Below are 25,278 nucleotides of genomic sequence, written 5' to 3'. Positions count from 1 at the left end.
TAAATTTCGTATTCCTGTTTTGGACTAAATAATAATACGTATTGGGAGTTACTTGCACAACTGCAAACGATTTAAACCTCGCAAAGTTTTCCAGCTTTATTTAAGTTTAAAAAAAATTCTCCCCGAATGGAGAGTAAATGTAAAATGTTAATTTACATTAAAAAAAAGTTAGTTTTCAAAACCGGCAAATCAAACAATCCAAATGGATGGTCCTCAGAATACGAAGGATACAAAATGAAAGCAAAATCGGAATTTCGGTCAATAGGAATTACGGTTTTTGTGCATATCTAAAAATAGAACTCCGAAGTTCTTATCAAAACCCTTTCAGTTATTTTCGCGTGGTAGTCAATAATTCCTGAACTATTTTTCAGGAGGCGCTAGCGTAGCACCAAACACGCAGTGACGCTGAAATCTACGATTGATCCTTCAGTTTAGTGTGCGGGTTTCAGTGGTTGCGGCACACGGTCGATATTTCCTTACAGATTATATTTTTCATTTCATTTTTCGCCGTTGTGGTGGTATTAATTCGGGTGGACTCTCGGGAGGATGATTTATATGAAGGTAACAAAACTTACCTTATTTAAATAAAATATTGACTTCCAAAATTCGGGTTTACGTATTTTGCCACCGCATTGAAGGGAGTGGTATTACAAATTGCTTAATTATAAGGGCAAACCGGTACTGCATGTTATATTTGAAAGTGTGAATTAATTATTCCCTGAAATTTCAAGGGTGACATAAACCTTGAAAAAATATGACCCAATTTTTGTTCTCATATTCCTATTTATATGCCCTAAAATTTCTCTGATTAGATTTTTATATCGTTATTAGTGATGTTGATTGTTCCTTGGGCTCTATATTTTTTATTTCGTTTTATAGGCCAGCTAGTGGAAATATTTGAATACGTTTGCAACAAACTTATTTAATATTCAATTAAGGTAAGATGTGGGTACTTAAATATTCGGCCTATAAGTGGAGAATGTTGCGACATTTGATCCTAAATATTCAAAAGAAAGTAGAAAAAGGCGCTCTATAAGCTACCCTACAAATAACACAATTTTTTTTTAATCTAAAAGCGTTAATTATTTCACCACTGGTTTAGATTATTTTAGAAGTAAATAAAATCCATTTCTTAAGAGAGATTTTTTGAGGGAAATAATTCAACTATATATATATAAAAAAAAGTCGCGAATATGCAGTATAAGCAAACTTCTGATCAGTTCTGGGAAGAAATTTTAATACAAAACATGAAATATATACTTTTTGAATTATTATTTATTATATTATTATTTCAATATTCGTTAGTTTTATGTGAAAAGATTGCTGATAGCAGATATGGTCAAAAGTGCCAGAAAAGTCAAAACGCGTTGATTAAACTCCGGCACTGGTCCAATAATAGTGAATGCTATAGGATAATCGGTTTAAGCAAATATGGCATTACTATCAGTTATCGGATGTTTGAGTGATTCATACGATCGTTTTGCATCAAACAAACAAATTCCTTCCAAAATGCTCTATTAGTGCGTTTTCGTTGCTTAGTATTAAGCTATAAATCGTAGGCAGTCAAAAGAATTTCAAAATATTCGAAAGCAACTTGCAGCGGAAGGGCGACACCTATATATTCGAATTGAAATTGATTTTCAGTAAAAATATGTGCCATAATGCAGCTGCGCTGCAGCGTGATTTCTTCCATGCCTTAAATATATCCGATATGGCGACATGAAATTTTAAAAAATCTTTGACAAAAATGAAAAGGGGTATATTATAATTATGACAAAATAATTTGCAACAGCTTGTGATGGCGAAAACCAAAGTGATCAGTAATATTTTAGTTTTAGCTAAAATTGCACTTGTAAGTTTATGTTTTATAATTTTGTATTCATTTATTAATTTAAGAAATTCCTATGAAAAATAAATTTCGGTTTTTGAAAAAATGATAAACAGATTCAACAAAGCGAAGCATGATGCTCATAACCTGCACTTAAGGCATACAACAAAGGCCAAATAGTTTAAAAGATAAGTTAAAATGCAATCAGGAAATTTTCTTAATTTGTCAAAGATGTTAGACTTTCACGGCCAGAAACTACATTACTAAATATTTCCGGGCTTTTGAGCCGTGGTCCCGAGATTAAACTCGACGTTTCGTCTACAACTGCGGTAGACATTTTCAAGAGCGGCGATGCGGTCACGCCGAGGTCACGCCCACTACAGCGCGCTTAAATACGGCAGATCTTCCAGTCAACCAACCAGTCATCGGAGAGCAGTACGGAAGAACACTTCGACCGTTACCGCATCGCCGCTCTTGAAAATTTCTTAATTTGGTTTTATCTTTTAAACAACTGGAAGGTATTTTTCAAGGAAGGTTAGATTAGACTAAGGCAAAATACGTTAAGATGGGTATCTAAGCTTCAACTTCTTTCTTGTTGTTATATTGCGATAAAAGGGACAAAACATATTTTCTCCTAGACTGAAAAACCGATCGCAGATAGAAGATGATAGATCCATCTTCATCTGAAGAAGACAGCGAGGAAGAACATGGATCAGGTCATCATGTGGGACACCATCCACCCGCGCATCATCCTAATTACCAAACTCATTCACACCCGGTAAAAAAAATTCCATTAGAAGATTTATGATCTATTTAGTAATAGTAACTAGAATCATATGAGAGTCATAAAAACCACTACTCTAACACAATAAGGCATCTGGAGAGTTAAATTGTTAATCTTTTATTACTCTCTTATAATTCTTTGGCTCGTCATACTGAAAATATAGGAGAGAAAAATTTGAAAATTGATTTGACCATTTGTATTGATAGATAGATGATGAATGATAAATAAAACTATATTTTTAGATCTAGCATTAGAATTCAAGGGGTTTTCAACAAAAAAAAGTTTTTTTGAGGAGACTTATGTTATGTTCGATTATGAAGCATGTGAGTGTGCGCGTGTGTGATTTTTAGGCGGAAGCATCACCGTATCATTCTCACGGGTCTGACGGTAGCGGAATCCTAGAGATTCCGAACAATGCTGCATTGCAGCGATCTTTGTCACCAAGCAGTGCCGTCTCTGCGGAAACCCACAGTATTGGGTCTTCCTCGAGAGCAAATTCTCTACCCCGACCAACCAGTCCGTCTCCTTCTGTCGCTTCAGAAAAGACTGAAGTTGACATACAAGAGAAACAGGAGCGCGAGGAGGAGGAGAGGAAGAGAAGAATTCAGCTTTACGTATTTATATCGCGATGTATAGCGTATCCCTTTAATGCGAAACAACCAACCGATATGACGCGACGTCAAACTAAAATTACTAGGCATCAATTAGATGCAATTGTAAATAGATTTCAGGTAAGCCCGTCAAAACATGCGGCTCTAAAACCTATCTATAGGGATCTATATATACGGAGCGTACAGTAGACCTCAAAATATCACTATTTGTTTCCATGAATAATATTTCCCTTAAGTAAATGTTATCTCATTATGTCATATTGAACTTATGTGAAGGGCACAGTGCCTTGCAGACTTCCGAAGCATGGAAATAAATTCCTTTTATTATTATCAAAATGTGTGGCTTTCCAATCTAGAAAGAAGGAAGAACGCCCATTTGGGGTATATGTTCATTGGAGAAAACAATGAAAGGAAACAATAGTGATAATAAAGAGATTAGCAAATCATCCTCGTCATAATAAATAAGAACTTAAAGTTCAGATTTTCACGAAATTATATATTATGACATGACAATTGTTTCGACAACACCGTGTCTTTATCAAATGTCAAATGTCAAATGTCAAAAGATATATGATATATATGATAAAGACACGGTGTTGTCGAAACAATTGTCATGTCATAATATATAATTTCGTGAAAATCTGAACTTGTAGTATTATTTTGATAAATGGATTTTCATCAAGTAAAAGCCACCTCAGTTCAATCATACTCGTCATAATTTACTTTGTAATTATTTGGAATTTCAAATCCTGCACTCGGCAGCAGCTACGTATATGATTTTACTTTTGAAAGCAGCGTGTATCTACGGCGGGATGTGTCGCTTTTTTGTTTCAGAGTTTTTTAAAAGGCGAAACTCAAATAATGGCCGACGAAGCCTTTCAAAATGCTGTGCAAAATTATTATGATGTATTTTTAAAATCCGAAAGGGTTGTTAAAATGGTTCAATCAGGTGCCTGTTCACAATATGACTTCCGAGAAGTTTTCAGAAATAATATAGAAAAGCGAGTAAGGTAATTTCGCATTTTACCATTTTCGTTTAACGATTTTTTTGTTGCTCCAAATATTCCCAACCGATATATCTACGTGTTGCGCAGTTTTCCGTAATTGATTTTCCGCATGAAAAAGCATAACGCAACTTATCTATTAATGTGGCATGAGGTTTTATTAAGGTTTTAACAACTGATCGATAGTAATCGCGATTTCTCATGGTGTGCTTGATAACCTTTAAAAATGTGGAATAAAATATATTACATACGACCACAAAAGGATAACAAAATTATCGGTCTCCATATTCATGTCTACCTCACGTTATTCTGATTTTCCACAATTTGCAAAATGTTTAGCATATTGCTAACCCTTGCGTCTTGCTTAGCTTAATATTGGACATTCCCGCGGAACATTGACTTGGTTGGGGCATTTTAAATAAAATGAAAATAGGGTGCATCTTTTTACCTAAAATCCAAATAAATTTAAAAATATGAACACTGTTTCGCATACAGGTTTTTATTTATTTTTCAACCTTGAAATATATACGCTTGAGTGTTTCTTGGCTTGAGGTTGTGCAGTAATATCAGAATTCATTAGAATTTTATGTTTTAGTCAACGTTTCGATCACAATAATAATAATAATATTTAAATAATAATACTTAAATATTTTTTATAAAATTATTTACATTCCCTACCGTTATTTCCAATGAACACCGACATATATAGATTAGTACAAATATGAAATAATGTACAGGAACATTTTGTACCTGTTATTTATGTTTATTATGTCTTGCCAAGAGTTTCTTTAATTGTTAGTTTATCTTATTGCCAACTTTTAAATAATTTCTTTGAAATTAAACTCATGGTTTGTTAAAATTTCGTGTTTGTGTAAAGCAGTTAATGCGTTTTTAGTATATTTTTGCCTCATTTATAGAATTTTCTAAAGGTTGGTTTACGATTTACTTGGACTATTTATGCAAGGTGTTGAATATTCAGCATTTGGTTTCTTTTTAACTGGAATTTTACTTTTTAATGTAGTCAAAATTTATTTTATTGATTTGTACGCTTTGTGGAAAACTGTGATGTCATATTTACAAAGAATATGTTTTGTTTTTTTATATAAATTATTTATTGTGACACAAGAAAGGGGGAATTCTCTATATCTTTTAAACGGCTTGAGGTAGCGATTTGAAATTTGGAAGGGAAGGGAAATATAGGCTGAATGTCCATTTTTTTGACAATATGTAGTCCGGACATCGGGCTGCATACAATGCTCGAGCCTGTCGAGAGTTTTTTCTGCATTCCCATTATATCGGAAACTTATCAACTTTTTCTCCATCTGTAAACTGATTATTGTATTCCATGATAATCCAAATCGATAATACGAAAAAATCGATAATCAGAAAAAAATGTACAAACTGTCAGAATTTTCAATCATGCCGACTTGATGATGATTAGAAGCAAAGCCACCAAAGCAATATTTTAGTTATATAAAAATGTATTTACTTATCTGGTTTTTTCCTTTCTGTGAGCTTCATTTTTAACGGGTTTTGAAAATTTTGCTGTCAAATTGTTGCAAAAAAAGTACCGATTTTAAAAAGTTTTTGTTCCCACTAAGGTGGCTACTTGAAAGAACTAGGTTCTCCTAAACAATTAATGTTCATTTAATGAAATGTTATTTGCCATTAGACAAGTAAATAAAAGTTTTATTTACAATTTTTCCCATGTTCAAGTGGCCCGGTAAATAGTATTTATGATGGTCACAGCCTTCTGGACACAATTTTCATCAAATAAATAAAAATGAAAAAAAAAAAAATAATAGAAAAACCGTCCTAGCCCAAGTAGAATGACCTCCTGAATCCTAAAATGCAAAAACCGGAAATGTTGACTACATATTTTCAAAAAATTGAACATTCAGCCCATATTAACCCTTCTAAATTTCAAATCGCTATTTGAAGCTGTTTGAAAGTTATAAAGTGTCACCCGGTCTGGTATTTTTTGATATTTTATTTTTATAATGTAGTTTCGTTGTTTAAAAATTTTGTTAATTTTTTGTTTTGTTTTTGATAAAACTTCTAATCTATATTCTGAAATGTTGATATGATTGAACAACCTCGATCCCCGAACTACTTAAGCGTTATTTATATATTTCTGCATATATCAACTAATAATATTTTAAATATGTGTTGATTTTTGACCAGTTTAAGATTTCTTCTCTTTAAACGCTCCTCCGTCCCCAACCCTGGGACCCATTATAATGGGTCCTCAGCGGCACTTAGCTATTGACTTGAATAAAGTCGACCCCACCCCCGAGACTTGGACGCGCCTGCTGAGAGTTACCTAAGTGGATTCAGAGAAGGTTTCCCTTAGGCCGGATTAATACTCCTGTATGATAGAATATTTGTTCCAACCTCATGTTTTAAAACCGTTCCAGCACGAATTATCACCGTTCTTCTTTTAACTTCTAACCACTAACCCATATCTAGAAGATAGAAATGGAAGGCGAAATAGTTTTGGTAATTCAATGGGTGTGTTGTGTTTTGAGGTTTTCTTAGAAAGATTCGTCACTAGTCACAATTATTAATAAATTTATAAACCAAAACAAGAACCACGCAAAGCAAGCAAACTTCACACTAACGTAATGCAGCTGATATTCTGCTTATTTCATCAATTCAAATAATTAAAGTCTGTTCATAGATAGAAGAAAGTGACTAACTGATACGAATTAAGGAAGACCCGGGCAAGCTGTAAGAATGAAATATGGCCGAACAGGTCCGTACTTTGCTTAGAATTTAATTATTTGGGGTTTTGTTAGGAAAGATATTCAACAATATTTATTTGTTTATGTATGTATTTATGCTTAAATCGAAAATGAAATTACAAATTATTTTTATTATCTACTTCAATTACTTAAAATTATTCACATAATAAATCAATATCACTATCGCTATCATCGCCTGTTCTAATTATTATTTGTTCTATATTATTTGCAATATGGATATACGATGGTTCTGCTTTTTCTATATGTTTAACAGAATTTACCCAGCTTTGTGGAGCGATGTAAAAAACTTCGGTTTCTATAAGTTAAATTGGAGTTAACACGAGGAAGAACATTGTTACGACGAATGGCAGATTTCAGTTGGTGCCAAACATGTTCAATGAGATTAAATATATGCATGCCCTAGATTTTTTGCATAATTATCACAGACGTATTCCTTTTGTAGGTTCAAGCTTTGTAGGACCTCAATTAATTACTTTTTGCTATAATCTTCGTGAAAATAAATGTCGTTATTATACATGTAGTTTTGGATTGTTGCTTTTGTGTCACATGAGCAAGGGGTTTTAGCCAACTGTATACTGTGATAACTTGCATTGTCCATTACACTGACGCTATTAAGAGGAATTTTTGGAACTATAAGGCTGTTCGGAAAGTCATTTCGTTTTTTCCCGTCAGACGACTTAATTACGTTTTTTCGAAACCAACTTCACACTTAAGCCGCATAACCATTATATGTCTTGAGAGCTGATATTGCAAGGCTTGTGTGTGAAAAAGTTCTATTAATTCTACGCAGTAGTTTTTGGTTGGTGCCCTTTTAAATATGGAGAGCAATAAGCAGCATTTTCGTCATATTTTACTTTTTTACTTCAGAAAAGGTAAAAATGCTGTCCAAACGAGAAAAAAATTGACGGATGTGTATGGAGAAGGCGTGTTAACAGTACGCCAGTGCCAGAACTGGTTTGCAAAATTTCGATCCGGCAATTTTGATGTCGAAGATGCACCACGGTCTGGAAGGCCGGTCGAAGCTGACAAAGATGCGATAAAGGCATCAGTTGATGCAAATCGGCGAATAACCACACGAGAGATCGGTGAGAGATTAAATTTGTCGAATTCGACTGTTTATGGCAATTTGAAAGGCATGGGCTTTACCTCGAAGCTCGATGTGTGGGTGCCCCATGTCCTTACGGAGCGAAATTTGTGTCGTCGCGTTGACGTGTGTGATTCGCTCCTCAAACGTCAAGAAAATGATCCATTTTTGAAGCGGATTGTTACTGGGGACGAAAAATGGGTTGTATACAACAATGTTAAACGCAAGAGGTCATGGAGCAGAAAAGATGAACCGGCTCAAAGCGTGTCAAAAGCCAACATTCACCAAAAAAAGGTGATGCTCTCCGTTTGGTGGGATGTCAAAGGAATCGTTTTTTTTTGAGCTTTTGCCGGACAATACAACGATTAATTCAGAAGTCTATTGTCATCAACTGGACAAACTGAATGATTCACTTAAAGAGAAGAGGCCCGAATTAATCAACAGGAAGGGTGTAGTGTTCCACCAGGATAATGCGAGACCTCACACAAGTTTGGTCACTCGCCAAAAACTTTTACAGCTTGAATGGGACGTACTGCAACATCCACCATATTCTCCAGATCTGGCGCCTTCCGACTACTATTTGTTCCGGTCCCTGCAAAATTTTTTGGATAGCAAAACCTTTACCTCAAATGAAGATGTCAAAAACCACCTGAACCAGTTTTTTGCCAGCAAGGACCAAAACTTTTATGAGAGGGGAATTATGTTACTGCCAGAAAGATGGCAAAAGGTGTTGGACCAGAATGGCCAATATATAATTTAATAAAATATTTATTCATTATACGAAAACTGTCTTTCATGTTCCCCAAAAAAACGAAATGACTTTCCGAACAACCCAATAGTTTGTTTTAAACCAACTTTCAAATAAATCAGCGGTGGTGTCTTCATGGTAATCCAGAGAAGAATCTTTAATATTTTTCGCAGACAGAAAAAGTTCATTTCGAATCCAACCATCTTTAGAGCCAGCATGCAAAAGAGTTATTATTTTACCTCTTTTTGATGGCGCGTTTGTTTTGCACTTATCAGTTGAGTCAACCCAACCCTTTTCCGAGGTATCATAAGTGTCGAACCAGATTTCATCCAAGTAAATAATTGGCGTTTGTTGTTCTCTGTAAATCCTAATTTTTTCTAGATATTCGAGTCGCCATTTCCGAATTCTAAAAGATTCCATTAAAATTTGCCTTGTGTCAATTTTTTAAAATCTAAAACCCATGTGTTGAATACACTTCCATAAGTTAGTTCTGCCACATTTAACACCGGTTTCATCTTTTTCAAGCCTCCTAATTAAGATATCTAATGTAGGCATGCTTTGTTCCTCGTATAACTGGTAAATTTTAAGCCGTATTATATCTTGATCACTTTCATCTACACTCGAGAAAATGTCAGGATCGCTGCTTTTTTTCATCGCTGAAATGGGATTATTCACAATTTTCCATACAGTTGATGTTGGAATTTTCGTCAATGTGGCCGTTTGTTCTAAGGATGCTTGCTTGCTGGCGTCATGTTCAATGAGCATCAAATAAACATTATTTATAAAACTTCCTTAGTCTCAATAGAATTGTGTTTTCTACATTTGGGCGGGAGCATCTCCTGTGATACACTAGACTCGCACATATTTTGCATTATTCGCACACGATTCAACACACGCTGTATTACACACGAAATAAGAATGATTACTAATAAACTTAAACTAAGTAGTATACCAAACCAAAGAATATTAACCACAGGTAGGTATAAAATTATTTTCTATTACGTACCACAATTTTACCTGAATTTAAATTCCGAAACTTTAGGTAATAATCTTGTTGCATTGTATATTAATGACCACACTTGGATAATCTCATTCAAAAGCAATTGGTCATTTTCTTATATCTATGAACGGACCATACCACTGAATACCAAGTATCGAAATAACTAGAATCGCTCGAGAATGATAATTATCAGAGTCGGACAACTTTTAACTATTTGCGCATGAGCAAGATAGATCGTGCACGGTTATCGAATTGGTTGGAAAATACTTGAGTTACAAGAGCAAAGGCTAAAGTTATTTTTACATCTTGTCTTGTCTTGCTAGAAAATGTGAGACAAATAATATAAAAATATTTCAATTAAATTTATTCATTCAGAAGAAATGAAATTATTTATCAAAATTGCCGTTCCGATGCCTGGAAATGAGTAATGCAGCCCGTGAATTACGAAGCTCTATGTCGTCGGAAGAACCTTTTAAAGGAGATCCGCAATTCCTAAGGTTTCCCGTTATTGGAAATATTTTGTAAAAAGCGAAATACCTTAGCAACTGCAGAGGCCACTTTGTCAAATCGATGAATGAAACTAAATCGCATTGAAGTTGCTTTATGTTCAATTGACGTAAATAAATAAAACGGGGCTTTAAATATTTTAATGTCCGTTAAACATTGAAGCTTTAGATTTTCGATATTTGCTTATTTTTATTTTTTCCGGAGAAGTAAAACGTTTGGGTATGAGTTTCTCACATTTTTAGATCTTTGCCTGAAATGGAAGGTTTAAGTAAAGAAACGGTTTTTACGTCTTGGATGGCAAAGTTCGACTGTATTTTAAAAGGTAAGGTTCGTTTAACTTAACTACCAGTTTATATAAAACTCGAGCAATCATCTAAGCAGTGGTAGCCATCTTCAGGAGATGTGTTCGGATCTCCTATACATTATAAACACCACTAGCTTAGCATTAAACGATCTAAATACCTTTGTAGTACAAGACGATGAAACAAAAAGGCCTAGAATGCAACAGAATCTGAATTCCGAACTGATTTTATCGAAGGAGCAACTATACGATATGTTTCAACAAATACTAGGGGTTAAAAAATTCGAACACCAATTATTATTTAACGCGCTAATGGTGAGTTAAGAGTCTTAATAATGGATTTAGCATTTTGCCGTATTCGTACCAATTTTAGCTTGACTCTGCGGACGAACAAGCCGCTGCGATTAGACGAGAACTAGATGGTCGTATGCAAAAAGTCTCGGAAATGGAAAAAGTAAGTTTCATCGTGCATTCCAATTATCCGGTTGCGATTTACCCAGAACAGGGCGAAACGCCATTAACTTAATCGACTTTTCGCGGAGCGTTGCATTTGCTAAATAATAGAGCTTCAAAATCCCCTATTACTCGCATGTCATAACGTTCACAACACAGAAATTAGATCAATAATTCCGCGTGCTAAAGTTATTTGCGGGAATCCATATCGGGTGATGGGCCTGTGGTGGGTTAGAGAACTGAAAAGAGATTATTTTTGAAACTTATTTTTTCCAAAATTCAAATTCCAAAATCACGATAGACACGACTCGAAAATCCTAGTACTCAAGTTTTCAAAAAGAAATCTCTTCGGTTCTCCATGTTCGTCTAATCTATCATCGACCTTCAATCAGTAAAATTTTGTTTTTATTTTTCGGAAAACTTGAGGTTCATTTACTTGGTGCGAGCTTCTGAGAAAGTATCATTTTTGAAAAAACACATACTCGTTGGGCTGAAGATAATACAATTCCGAATTTAGGATCAATTCTGAATTTTGATTCGGGATACATTTGTTAGTTAAACGTTCTAAAAGTGATCATCAAAACGCGACAGTAGCACTTTGAACGTATAAATATTGTTTCCTTCCAGAATCGCAAGCTAATGCCAAAATTTGTGTTAAAAGAAATGGAATCTCTTTACATCGAAGAGCTTAAATCATCAATTAACTTATTGATGGCGAACTTAGAGTCCTTGCCGGTGTCAAAAGGATCAATGGATTCTAAATATGGCTTGCAAAAACTTAAACGCTATAATCACAGGTTGCATAACCATAATAATCCGTATAATGTGAAGCACATTTTGATGAATTATGTTACTTCTTTTAGATCGCAAGGATCTTTAGCAAAACTTGAGGGGGATTCGGCTGACAGTGATACCCAATTAACTAAAATGGATGTCGTTCTTACCTTTCAACTCGAGGTAAGTCGCGCGCACTTGTTAATTGTTTAATTTTCCCTTTTATGATATCTAACCCCAACATGCGACGCCAATTTTCTTGCACGTTTGACCTATTTTCCTTTTTATTCGCTTCCAATACATTTCACACACCGGTACAATTATTAAAGAATTCTATGTGGTCATTCAAGGATTTAATCAACTTACAATTTTGAATTTCCTTGTGGCGCTATTGAAGAATTTCAATTAAACCGCCCTAAAGAAAAATCGCATTAAAATGGGTTCCGAAAGGTTCCGACAAATCGACGTTTTGAAAGGTTGAATGAAAAATATTCCGGTTTTCTGTTACTTATTTTATTTTTACATCTTTCACCACCACCTTAGTGATTGTTTTAACGAGAAGTATATTGACGCAGATGAGGAAAATGACGTCAAATTATCTCATTGCTTTCGACGGTTCGTGCACCTACGCACATCTGTTGCACCTACGTTATTAAAGCAAAGACAAACAAGAAATTGCCAACCCTCCAATGTCTTAAACAGTTTTCGACGCCCACGGAAAAAGTGGAGTAATTTCCTCTGCGCACAAATTACCGGGAATATGATTTATAAATAGACGTAATTACCTGTTGGGGTTGATGTTTTTGAGCAACGATATAATTACTTTCTCGTCACCGCCCTGTTTGGTTGAAAACGTGTTATATACACTGCCCGGCAAAAAAAATCGGTCTACTAAAAATCTTCCCCAATTTCAAAGTTAGCTTGTTTTTTTTTAATTTGTAAACTGCAGAACTTAGTATTCTTAGTTGTATTTCCTAGGCGTAGTATTGTGTATGGTCTGTTCATAGATATGAGAAAGTGACCAAGGACGGATTATCCAAGGGTGGGCATTAACATACAATGCAACAAGATTATTACCTTAATTAATAATTAATTAAATAATAATTACCCTTGGATAATCCGTTCAAAAGAATTGGTCACTTTCTTATATCTATGAACAGACCATACCTATGGTGCTTACAAAGGCTTTCGGGAGTGACAGGTAGACGGATAGGTAGTTGACCTATCAGATCACTAAAGAGAAGTACAGGAAATAAAGAAATTGTAATAAATGAAGGAAAACAGTAACATCTATTATCTGGACGAAAGTTAGCGGGATGAACATTTAAAAAAAATATTGTTAGTGGCTTACTAGCATTTCAATCAAAACCGACTGAAGGCATGAAACCTGATGTTAAAGACTACTTACAGCAACTGCTAGATCTTATTATTGTTATAGTCATGGATAATGCAAGCTATCAATCAAGAAAATTCGTTTTCTTGGAAAAACGATGATACCATGCATTTACTTACAAAAGGGAATAGAGACTGAGGATTTTGAAAAAAACATATGTACAAATGAGGTTGTATTGTATATAATTCATCATTTTAATTAAATAATAGTTGTTGTATAACTGTAAAATATTTTCGATGTAGTGCGCATTTTCAAAAAATATTAAAAATATTAATCTTTCATCATCATATTCAAAACTGAATAAAATTCCTGATTTTAAAAAATCATGAAAATCAATGGAGCCAACCTTGAAATTGGGTCCAGTTTTTAGTTGCTGTTTTTTTTTTGCCTGTAAGTATGTATTAAATGTGCAACGCGAATTATGTGTTTAAGGTTCTTGTAATGGAGGTAAGAGGTATTAAATCGTTACAACCGAATAGGATCGTATATTGTACTATGGAAGTGGAAAATGGCGAAAAATTGCAAACAGATCAAGCAGAAGCGTCGAAACCAATGTGGGACACGCAAGGTGATTTTTGCACGACACACCCCTTGCCAGTAGTCAAAGTCAAACTTTATACCGAAAATCCGGCCATGTTGGCTCTCGAAGACAAAGAACTCGGCAAAGTCATTCTAAAACCCACTCCGCTCTCGTCGAAGGTAATTGAATCTACTCGACTTAAACGACAATTGTGGAGAAACTCCCTCTTGGCGTTATTTACTTTGCCTTTAATTCGATTTTCTATTTCACGCAGAATGGTTCATAAAACAAAAAATTGCTTTCCTCACGCGATCTGGTCGAAAGTATTGAGTGACAAGGTGGAGTTTTCACAACAGGAGCATGCTAATGTTGTCGTTCGATAGTATAGCCGTGAATTAGAAACACGCAACACAACAAGCTACACCGAAGCTTTGTTTGAATCACGTGCAATTGCCTGTCTATAGGCGCTTTATACGAATCATTATTATTTTTCCATGTTTCAATTTACGGACGATGTTGAATCCTTGTTTTTATTATTTTACAATTTTTGCTTTTTATAAAAATCGTTTAGGTAAATATATCAAGATTCAACGAAACTTATCTTAGTCCAAAAGTTGATATCAACCAAGATACAGAGTGTCAAAGTTGCAGTTTCATTTTTGAAATAATCGAGCATTTTTTTTTTTTTTTTGATGTGAGAAATCCATTTTCGTGAATAATTGGTACTTTTCGGGCATTTGATACTACCAAACTGTTTTGCGCCTTAGTGTATGCGGATTTTTAATAAACCATCACTTCTTACACAAAAAAATTATACCCTCTAAATTTCGCCCGAGTCGCCGTTTTCGAGAAATTTGGGTTTGAAATTGTCAGTACATTCATTAAAAAAAATTCGCAATAAATGTTCAATACGATTTTCATTCACTGTGACTCATTTAGAGACACGTTTATTGAAAAACTGAATGATTTTAAATAATAATTCCACGTTTCGATTCGGCGGCATTTTCAATCCTGTGCCATAATTCATCTCGAGTACTTCTTCGTACACTAGCTACTTGATATACCCCCAAATACAAAAATCAATATGAAGGAAGTTGATTATTTAGGTAGTCTCGAAAAAATCATTGTTCTTGTAGTTCATTATAATTCTCTTGGACGTGTAAATATATGTCGCGCATCTCCACGTTGAAAAACAAGTTATGTTTTGGCATTATCCGAAAACTAACCAAAACTATTTAAAAACACCCAAGATATTGACAAACAACAAAGAAATTCACCAGAACCTCAGTGCCTTTATCGCAATTGTTGTAGTCAAAGCCTACTTTGAAAAGTTTTGCTGGTATTTTACCGTGTATATTTTCGTCAGAGCCCACTTCGCACTAATTTACTGTCGTTTATTGTGATTATGTTAGTCTAAGCCTACTTTGGACTATTTTGCATATTCACATTCACAATTCGGCGCAACGAAAATTTCAAAATGCGAATTTCTCGAAAACGGCGGCTCGGGGCGAAATCGAAAAAGTATACCATTTTTTACGTAAAAAATATTCATATACTAAGGCGCAAAAAAGTTAGGAAGTATCAAATGCACGAAAAGTACCATACCAGCGCCCTCTATAATCTGCCCTAAAATTATTCACGAAAATGGATTTCTCTTGTCAAAAAATCCCGATTTGCCTTTTTTTTTACAAAAAGGTCGATTATTTCAGGAATTTTTCAAAAAAAACAAAAATTAAATTGCAACTTTGACAGCAAGTAGCAGGGTTGATATTAATTTTTGGACTAAGGTAAGTCTTTCCCTAAAGAATCTCTTATTTTTCCCTGCATAATTATTTACTCGCAGTACTCAGGTATGGTATGACCTCTCTCTAGGCCACTCTAGTTTTGATCTTCCTCGTTTTCTTCTGCCTGTTGGTTGCCAATGAAGTATTCTTTTAGGCCATCGGGCATTTGAAATTCTTTCTACGTATCCGTACCCCGCAAGTTCCCATCCGTCATTTCATGTTATCGTTTCTTATTCTTTCTCTTCGTGAAAGGTGTATCTGCGTAATTGAATCCCTTTCAACAGCCTCAACTCTTGTGTCTATCGAAAATTGTCCAGGTTTCCATATAGTAGGACGCTTTGAACCATGGATACGAAATTTTCGTTTCTTGGTTATTTATTTGCTTCGTAGTATTCCATTCAGAGAATCGATTACTTTTTTGGCTTTGACTATTCACTTTAAATTGTTTTTTACGTCGGTTTCCATGTTGTTGAACGTAAAGCCCAGATATTCATTTCTGGGCCATTGTCCAAGTTTCCGTCCTGAGTTCCCACATATAGATGCTTTGTCTTGGCTATGTCTACTGTCAATCCCCATTCTCTGTATTCCTTTATCAGCTTTCGCATCATATACTACACTTAGTCCTTATTAAATAAGCATCTATCATCAATTTCTATTCCCCTATCCGCGACCTTTCTTTTCTAGTTTTTTAATACCATTGAATGAATATTTTCTGTAACATTGTTTTAGAGTAAACACGTAGCCCGTAAGTAGATGGATAAAGGGACTTTCAGCCGAATCTAACCTCACTTTTTGGCTTCCCGGCCACGGGCCCCCCGCCCCCGGGCCATGGGCCACTCGGCCATAGGCTTTGGGTCTTCTTCTTCGTCCGCCCATGAGCCGTCCGCCCATTGGCCGCTTGCTCATAGGTCGCTCGCCCATAGGCCGCTCGCCCATTGGCCACTCGCCGAGTGGCCCGGGGGCGGGGGGGCCGTGGCCGGGAAGCCAAAAAGTGAGGTTAGATTCGGCTGAAAGTCCCTTTATCCATCTACTCCCGTACGTGATTTTTTCCTCTCTGAAAGTACATTGCTCTTTACTATAAATATTTTTCGAAATTTCATCGTTTTAATAATAAACAACTCACTGAAAATATTATAGGTAGGGAACCTACGAGAGAACTTTTATAACATCGTTATAATACAGTGTATAATGTTTAATGTATAGACTAACCGGTTAGGTTGTACTACAGAGCTACGGCCAAAGCTACACAGACTACTAGTTGACACTATTCGACACTAGGAATGCTATACGTAAGGTGTAATTTAAATGTTTTTAAAGCTATCACCAACGGAACGCGATGCTTATTTGTAATTTTACCGTTAGGCTCCCGAATGGCACAAAATGCTCGTTCCAAAAAATCTTCCCGATCAAGAACTGCGAATTAAAATCGCATGCAGAATGGATAAACCGCTGAACATGAAACACTGCGGCTATTTATACGCTTTGGGTAAAAGTGTTTGGAAAAAATGGAAGAAACGTTATTACGTGCTGGTACAAGTTTCCCAATATACTTTTGCCATGTGCAGTTATAAAGAAAAAAAATCTGAACCATCCGAAATGATGCAGTTAGATGGTTACACGGTGGATTATATCGAAGCTTCTAGTGGTAAATAAATTCATAGAAATGACGTCTATTGCTTTCTAATACCTGATTATTTTTAAGCAACGTTAATGGTTGGAACGGGTAAGCGTAAGTTGCCTCTCTTTTGAAAATCGGCATCGCAATTTAAACGTAAATATCATCAATTATTTCCAGACTTGGAAGGCGGTAGATACTTTTTTAATGCCGTTAAAGAAGGCGATAGCATTATATACGCGAGCGATGACGAAAACGAGTGTCATTTATGGGTGATGGCTATGTATAGGGCTACCGGACAGTCGCACAAACCTACACCACCTGTCACTTTGCAGGATAAAAATTCAACTATCTCCAAAATTCAAGGAGGTAAGACCATCGTGACCGGTTCGAAAAAGTATTCATCGATTTTAAAAGTTCTCGTTCTGGTCACTTAGATGCCGATAGAGCAAGAAAGCACGGGATGGAGGATTTCATATCGGCGGATCCTTGTCAATTCGACCACGCGTCCTTATTTAAACTACTTCAAAATCTTACCCTGGAATACAGACTAAACGATCCGTATTGCTCACTGGTAAGTGCCACTACTATTTTTTTCACATTTAAAAAAAAAGTACGTGTTATTAACAAAAAAGTACATCGAATCAATGAAAGTCAACATTAACATAAATTGGATGAAATCTAGGATAGCTGTACATTAAACTAATAAAAAGCGTTTACTTTTAGATCTACGTTCAGCGGTTATAGTACAAACAGAATGTACTTTTTTTTTTCTTAAATAATAGAAGTACAAAACTATTATTTTCAAAATACTGATTTTATCTTCGAATCTATATGATTTTGATCGTCCAATTCGTCTCGAAAATTAGTATAAGAGATTTTAAGTCACTCGAGCTTCCTTAATAAACATATGTCGAAACATAGGCACCCTAAAAGTTTCCTTCATTTCGTTTCGTTGAGATAACCATATCGACCGATAATGAATGATAATAATAATGTTCAAAATATTAATGGCCATGGCAATTTATTAATTTCACGTACAAAATATGTTTCTGTGTACGTTTTCAAAATAGTTGGGTTTACACTTTTTTATAGGGTTGGTTTAGTCCCGGTCAGGTGTTCGTGTTGGACGAATATTGCGCGAGATATGGAGTGAGAGGTTGCTACCGTCACCTGTGCTATTTGTCCGATTTGCTAGATAGAGCCGAGAAAAATATCATGATCGATCCAACGCTGATCCACTATAGTTTCGCTTTTTGCGCGAGTCACGTGCACGGGAACAGGTAAGCGGAATTCCACGACGGAAAAAATAATATATATTAATCGATAACTCTAGTAATAACTTTAGACCCGATGGCGTGGGCAGTGTCACGCACGAAGAGAAAGAGAAGTTTCAAGACGTCAAAGAACGACTGCGTGTGTTACTCGAGCACCAAATTACTAATTTCAGGTAACGGAAATGTAAATGTTGCTTACAGAGCGCTACACTGTCAACACTACTATACCTGTATGTTTACAATTTACACTGTGGAACTGCCGAAACGGTCACCCAGAATGGCTTTCAGCTTGAGTGAATTGGCCTTTTGTTTTGGTTTGTGTATGGTAAAAACGTATTATTTATTGTTTATCGTTTTCCGCAAAAATGGTGCCGTTCAACATGTCGTCAGCACTACGGACGGCTGTGCGCTACAACAAATTGCTAAAAAAAATTATAACTCATCTTGTGCCTTAACCCAATCGATCTGTATTTTGTACCGATTATTATGAATTACGAGGTGCGTTCAAAAAGTAAGGTGTGATTGGGCGGGCCACGTACGTATATATCTTCTATATGTTTTTTGTTATGTTGGTGCACACGTCCCCAACATATGTTCACAATTTCAGGCAGTTTGAACGTTTACTTTTTTTTTTGTGAGACAGAAGCGTTAGACGTGTTTTGTTTGCTCGGCGATTTTCTGCTGTCAGAAAGAATGGAACTTTGCATAAAATTTTGTGTAAAATACGGAATACAGTGCTCAAAATACTTCAAATGGGCCGAAAACGAACATCGTTCTAGAGCCCCAGCACGTCAATAACTGATGACAGTGTTGAATAAATGAAACAAATGGTGTTTAAAAATGGTCGACTCATTAGAAGTGTCTAAAGACGGCGACATCTCTCTTGGCTCGTTTTCGTAAGTTTTGAAGCAGCAAAATATGTTCCGAAACTGATTGACTGAACAAAATAACCGTCGAAGAAGCGTCGTTCAAGAGCTGTTACAGGACGTCAATGATGATTTGGATATAACTAGTGACGAATCATGGGTATAAGGTTATGACGCCGAAACAAAGACCGCCAAGACAGAAAAAAGCATGTCATGTTCGATCTTTTGCTTTAGCGCAGTACATCAAGAGTTCTTACCACAAGAACGTACGGTCAAAAGGAAGTTATGCGCCGTTTGAGAGAAGCATTTCTAAGAAAACTTACGGAATTGTGGGAAAACAATTCATGGATGTTGCATCACGATTATGCAGCTTCCCACCATCGTTGCTTGTGTCTAACTTTTTGGCCAAAAAGAAAACCACAATCATGCCTCAGCCACCATGTCCACCACCGCTACTTTTTCCTGTTCCCAAAACTGGAATGAGGTTTGGAATGATTGAGGAGATAAAGAACAAATCGCTGGAAGAACTCAAGGCTATACCAGAAAGTGCTTAGCAGTTTTATTAAATCTGGGGGGGGTTACTTTGAAGGGGACAAAGTAAATTTTGATAAATAAATACTTTTTGATAAAACTTAAAAGTTACCTCACTTTTTGAACACATCTCGTACAATAAATATGTTAAAATAAAATCAACAGTAAATTTTCGAACTTTGACGACTTTGTGCCCACCTTTCATTTTCCTGGAAAAAAATCAGATATAATTAGAAAGCCGGGTGTGCCTTTTAGATACTGTTTTCCGTTTGGTCGGCCCGAGGGTGCGTTGAAAGCCACCCTATCTTTATTAGAACGGGTATTGATGAAAGATATCGTAACTCCGGTGCCCCCTGAAGAAGTCAGGGGGATGATAAAAAAGTGCTTAGAGACAGCCGCGTTGGTTAACTACACTAGATTGTCATCTGAAGCAAAAATAGAAGGTAATTGCCATTTTGCAGCGGATTTCGGACGAATATTTCGTTTGGTTTGGTGTTACAGAGGACTTGCGTGGGGAGACGATGGTGTCTCCGAGTAAAAAACTGGATGACCTGATTCATCTTGCTGAACTTTGTGTGGATCTTCTGCAACAAAACGAAGAACATTATGCTGAAGTAAGTTAAACTTTCTTTCTACAGCCATATGATACGTACCCCAAAACTACCTCTTGTGTATATTTCTGCGTTTCTTTCGGCATACTTACTTCGAAATTCGATGACGATTATCCATTTGGTACCCATATTGGTACATATTAAAAGATTTTATTCATAGTAGTTTATGCATAGTTACTAATTTCATATGCATTGGTAAATATCTGTGTATAAAATCTTTTAGAATGCGAAGGCGGATAAGCACTGTTTATTACGTAGTAATTATTTCGTAAATTAATAATTTTGGTTAGTTTATCCCAACATTGTTTTCGATGTTATGAGAGTTTATTAAATTTGTCATTAGCTTTAATGATATCGTAGTGTTTTATTAATTTAAAGTGTAATTTTTAAATTAATTTCATTGATTTGATTTTGGAGTTTTTGTACAAAAAAAGATCCTCGTAATAATTTGCCCCATTAATAAACGACTGTATCTGTAACCTGTAATTACTGTTCTGTGTAATTCTGTATCTATATGTGTACGTAGCAACTGCGCAAGGCCGATCGGCCTCTGCGCAATCAAACGGCCACGGCTGCTCAGGCCCAGGGCCGAGTGGGGTCCTCGGGGCCCGCATCTGCTCCCCCGGGCACCCCTAGCCGGGACGCCAAGCAGCACCCAAACTCTGTGTCTCGCTATTGCATGCCTCAGCATGCCACTTACACCCCACCAGAACCCACGGCACGTACATTCTTCTTCTAACCATCTCAGTGGAGTGGCGATTGCGGTCCAAATACCAAATTGAACTCCAACTAAGAAAAACTCCTTTGAAAAAAAACCAGTAGCAAAAAAATTATACGCAAACTCCACACCACTGCGGTTTTTTCTTAGAGGGTTCCCCCCTTTCTTGCCACTTTCGCCCGACAAACAGGATTTTTCTCCCCTGACGAGTATAGCTTGCGGGCAGATGGGTCTGAAACTTGGGAAACTTGGAAAATTATTTAGAGAAACTTATTTTATTATTTTTCTCTAGAAAATGGAATTCTATTCGTCGCCTACTTTAAAAATCCTGTTTGTTTTCCATTCTCTGCATTTAAATTTAAACTTTATTAGAATACCAAAATTAATTGCCGTTTTAAATGTGGAGAAGAGCAAAACACTTTTCTATTGGCGCCTCTGTTTTATTTCGGAAGCGTAGAAAATTGTTTTCCATTAAAACAGGTGCCGACTGACACAGTTGTCACCCACTTTACTACATTTACAATAAAATATAATCATGCCTCCAGACCTTTCCGAAAGTTCAATAAATTTCGCGTATCCTAGAGTGATTTAAAACAAATAAAATTATGCATCCATCTCAAATCTGAAAAAAAATTATCTCGTACATGTATTATGTGTAGGTGGATTGGATCCCAACATACTTCCAGAGCTGAGAAATTTATTGGCCTTTGAATGCTAAATTGGCTAATTTAACATTGCTACTGCTTACTCTATGTCATTTGCGTTCCTGCCATAAACTATTTTATACCTAACTGTCAATCTGCGTTAATTTACGATTGCTTGTCGCTGTAGTGGATGTAATAGACTATTATTAACGAAATCAAGAAAATAAAACACTACATCGATGGATAAACGTAAAACTCCTTGGTGTCTGCATAATACTTCAGTCAGCGCCTGATAATGTCGCATGCTTATATATGGTAGCCCTTAGAAACATAAATTCACAGGCAAAAAAATAATCGATCCATCGATCGATTGTGATTAGTTAGTTTTGTTTTTTACGGTGAATTAATTCATCGACAATTTTGAAATATTAATACGGGATCGATTATTTTGAGAGTGGATGTAGCTTCATGGAAAATAATCGTAAGTCCATTACAAAATCTTCATATAAATATATACAGGCTTTCGCGTGGTTCAGTGACCTTCTGGTTGAACATGCGGAAATATTTTGGTCTTTGTTCGCCGTCGATATGGACAGAGTTCTTGGCGAGCAACCCCCCGATACGTGGGATTCGTTTCCATTATTTCAGATTCTAAACGATTATCTCAGGGCCGACGGTAAGAAGCCTATAGGGCTTGCGACCTCGCCATAATCGTTTCCAAATTTCTAGATAATTTAAAAAACGGAAGATTCCATCAACATTTGAGGGACACATTCGCTCCGTTGGTTGTGAGATACGTAGATCTTATGGAATCGTCTATTGCTCAGTCGATTCACAAAGGATTCGAGAAGGAACGTTGGGAAATTAAAGGGTTCGTCCTATTTACAAAAAAAACTAGTTGTTACGTGGTTCTTTTAGTAACGGATGTGCTACGTCGGAAGATCTATTCTGGAAACTAGATGCGTTGCAATCTTTTATACGCGATTTACATTGGCCGGATGCTGAATTCAGACAACATTTGGAACAGAGGCTTAAATTAATGGCGTGCGACATGATGGAATCGTGCATTCAAAGAACCGAATCGGCTTTCCATCAGTGGTTAAAAAAATCGGTTACTTTTATATCGACCGATTATATATTGCCGTCGGAAATGTGCGCCATGGTGAACGTCATTTTGGACGCCAAAAATCAGTCCTTCAAACTATGCGCGGTGGACGGCGTCGATTTGGTAAGGCAACGATATTCTTGGAATCATTCTCGCGATGCAGTGACGTTTTAGCATCAATACCACACGAAAATAGACGACCAAATCGATAAAACGTTGGCCAATATGAACCAAGGGATGTTAAGTAAGTTGATGTCTGTGTTAGAAGCTACTCTATCGAAATTGTCCAGATATGACGAGGGCAGTTTGATTGGTTCCATTTTAAGCTTCACGGTAAGGATATGCAACGCGCTATATGCAATGAGTGCGTTTTTTTCTTCTCGTACGCAGAACGTATCTGGGTCTGGAAAAGACGTTGGGCAAAGTTACGTCAACTTCCTAAGGAACAGTATGGAACAAATACGGGGGAAAGTGACTGACGAATTGTGGATTCTTAATTTTTTCGAACAGTGGTATACCAGTCAAATGAATATTATTTGCAACTGGTTATCTGAACGATTGGACCACACCCTACATCCCTACCAATGTACGTGCCTTGCTCATATTGTCAAGGTAAACCAGTTGCCTCCTCCCACAACTAGTCGTTAACACTTGCCTTATTTAAGAAAATATATTCTGATTTTGAACTTCACGGTGTTATGGAAGATAAACTAAATTCCAAAGCTTACCAAACGATAGCTCAGAGAATGCAAACCGAAGAAGCGACTTGCGCACTGACAATGGGGCAAACGGATGGGTACGTCGTCCTTTTTCCTAGCTAGGTCAAATGAGACCAAATGCTTTTTATAGGGGATTGGAAGGCGGCGACGATGAGACCGAAAGCAGGAGCAGGTCGCTCATCGAAAGTCTCGGCGGAGATGAGGGAAACCCCTTGACTAACGTAGGGAATATGGTTGCCGGGAGAGTAAGCAATATTCTCGGAAAGGGATTGGGTGGTATTGGTTCAAAATTGGGTGGAGGCTCGAGCTGGTTCTAAATTTTCCATTCGCGTTACGTTACAATAGCTTTATTTTTTAGTAATATTTTTTAGGTCGAAATATTTGTCTATCGCTTTAATGGCGAGGGATCTGATGTACCTATTGTAAATTTTAGGATAGGTTTTGGGGATTTTTGTAGGCTGTTTTCGAAAACGACGTGTTTTTCGCTTATCACATTGCGCCAATTCTATTATTATTATTATTAAGACAAATTCCGATTTCATTGCATATCAAATGGGTTTTAGTTGCACTGATTGGCAAAATATTTACCACGTCGTTCTGCTGGCCGACATTTCTAAGTAATATTTAATTTCATTCTAGCGCAATCTTCTTAAACGTATGCTGTATTATTTAATAAATAATCTGTATTTGATAAATTATATTCAGTATTAACAAGAACTTTGCCTTCTCAAGAAATTGAACGCGGCAATATACTGTACATGCCTTAAGGATCGCTAACTGCGCTAATCATCTTTATATTTATCAGTATATGTGCTATTTAACCACTTTTTAAACAATATTTAACATTTCAGTGCAACAATATGGCTTTAATTTTTATATTGTACATGTACGAAATGTATCGGCACGTCATTTAAAAGTATATTCGAAGTGGTGTTGTAGGCATTTACTTAAATTGCTTTGAATGCTGGCATCGGGTCAAACCATCATCAAATATTTAAATATTAAAGAAGTTACTATAAAGTCGTTTTTCGATTCAAACTACGATAATAAATTTACATGGCAACGATTAGTCACGAGATTTACTGCATGTTCTCTTTCAAGTTAAAATTTCAACAGAATATTCATGAGTACAAATTCGTTGTATATCATAGATAGTTAAAAGTTGATAAATAATTTTTGATAAGTGTTAGAAACGACTAGATTAAATTAAACTCTTCAATGTATTACCCGTTCTTCGATGATTAAATACATTTAACGTTGAATTTATTCGGGATCTATTCTATGAATGTTTGTAGACATAACTCTAAGCGTTTATTTTGAATTACGACTACTTAGAAATAACAGTTCAGATAGACCATTAAGTAAATTAACTTTATAGTAACTAATTCAACCACTAAACACGACTATGATTGTAGAATTTAACAATAATTATTGTATTTAATATTATTAAATGGAGACAAAATATAATTGGGCCTGCGATGTCAACAAAAAAAGCATTGCTACCCCCTTACTTTTTTTAAGCCTATATACAAACCAATATTTAATGGGCCAAATAATATTGTTATGTTTAAAGTAACTTGTATGGTGAATACATTGTTTTAAAATAGAAACTAGGTTTTTAATATATCTCAATAAA

At 35.9% G+C, this 25,278-nt stretch overlaps 1 protein-coding gene across 1 annotated transcript; it reads left to right on the top strand.

Moving 5' to 3' along the window:
- Positions 1-429: 429 nt before the first annotated feature.
- On the top strand, positions 430-24,579 carry LOC132708609 (calcium-dependent secretion activator). Its single transcript, XM_060681036.1, is given in 25 exon segments — positions 430-561; positions 2,467-2,606; positions 2,963-3,343; positions 4,058-4,233; positions 10,574-10,653; positions 10,802-10,947; positions 11,006-11,086; positions 11,713-12,042; positions 13,685-13,951; positions 16,919-17,201; positions 17,259-17,279; positions 17,352-17,540; positions 17,609-17,745; positions 18,267-18,454; positions 18,520-18,621; positions 20,101-20,288; positions 20,347-20,459; positions 20,983-21,174; positions 22,338-22,494; positions 22,548-22,733; positions 22,736-23,046; positions 23,098-23,256; positions 23,314-23,535; positions 23,589-23,719; positions 23,773-24,579. Coding segments are annotated over 24 exon segments (4,341 nt in total). The 5' UTR covers positions 430-561; positions 2,467-2,492; the 3' UTR covers positions 23,960-24,579.
- Positions 24,580-25,278: the final 699 nt, after the last annotated feature.

This window comes from Cylas formicarius, unplaced genomic scaffold, assembly GCF_029955315.1.
Source record: "Cylas formicarius isolate icCylForm1 unplaced genomic scaffold, icCylForm1.1 PGA_scaffold_12__32_contigs__length_19106922, whole genome shotgun sequence".
NCBI classification, from domain to species: domain Eukaryota; kingdom Metazoa; phylum Arthropoda; class Insecta; order Coleoptera; family Brentidae; genus Cylas; species Cylas formicarius.
The sequence above is the reverse complement of the archived record's forward strand: the minus strand, read 5'-3'. Positions and strand labels throughout refer to the sequence as shown.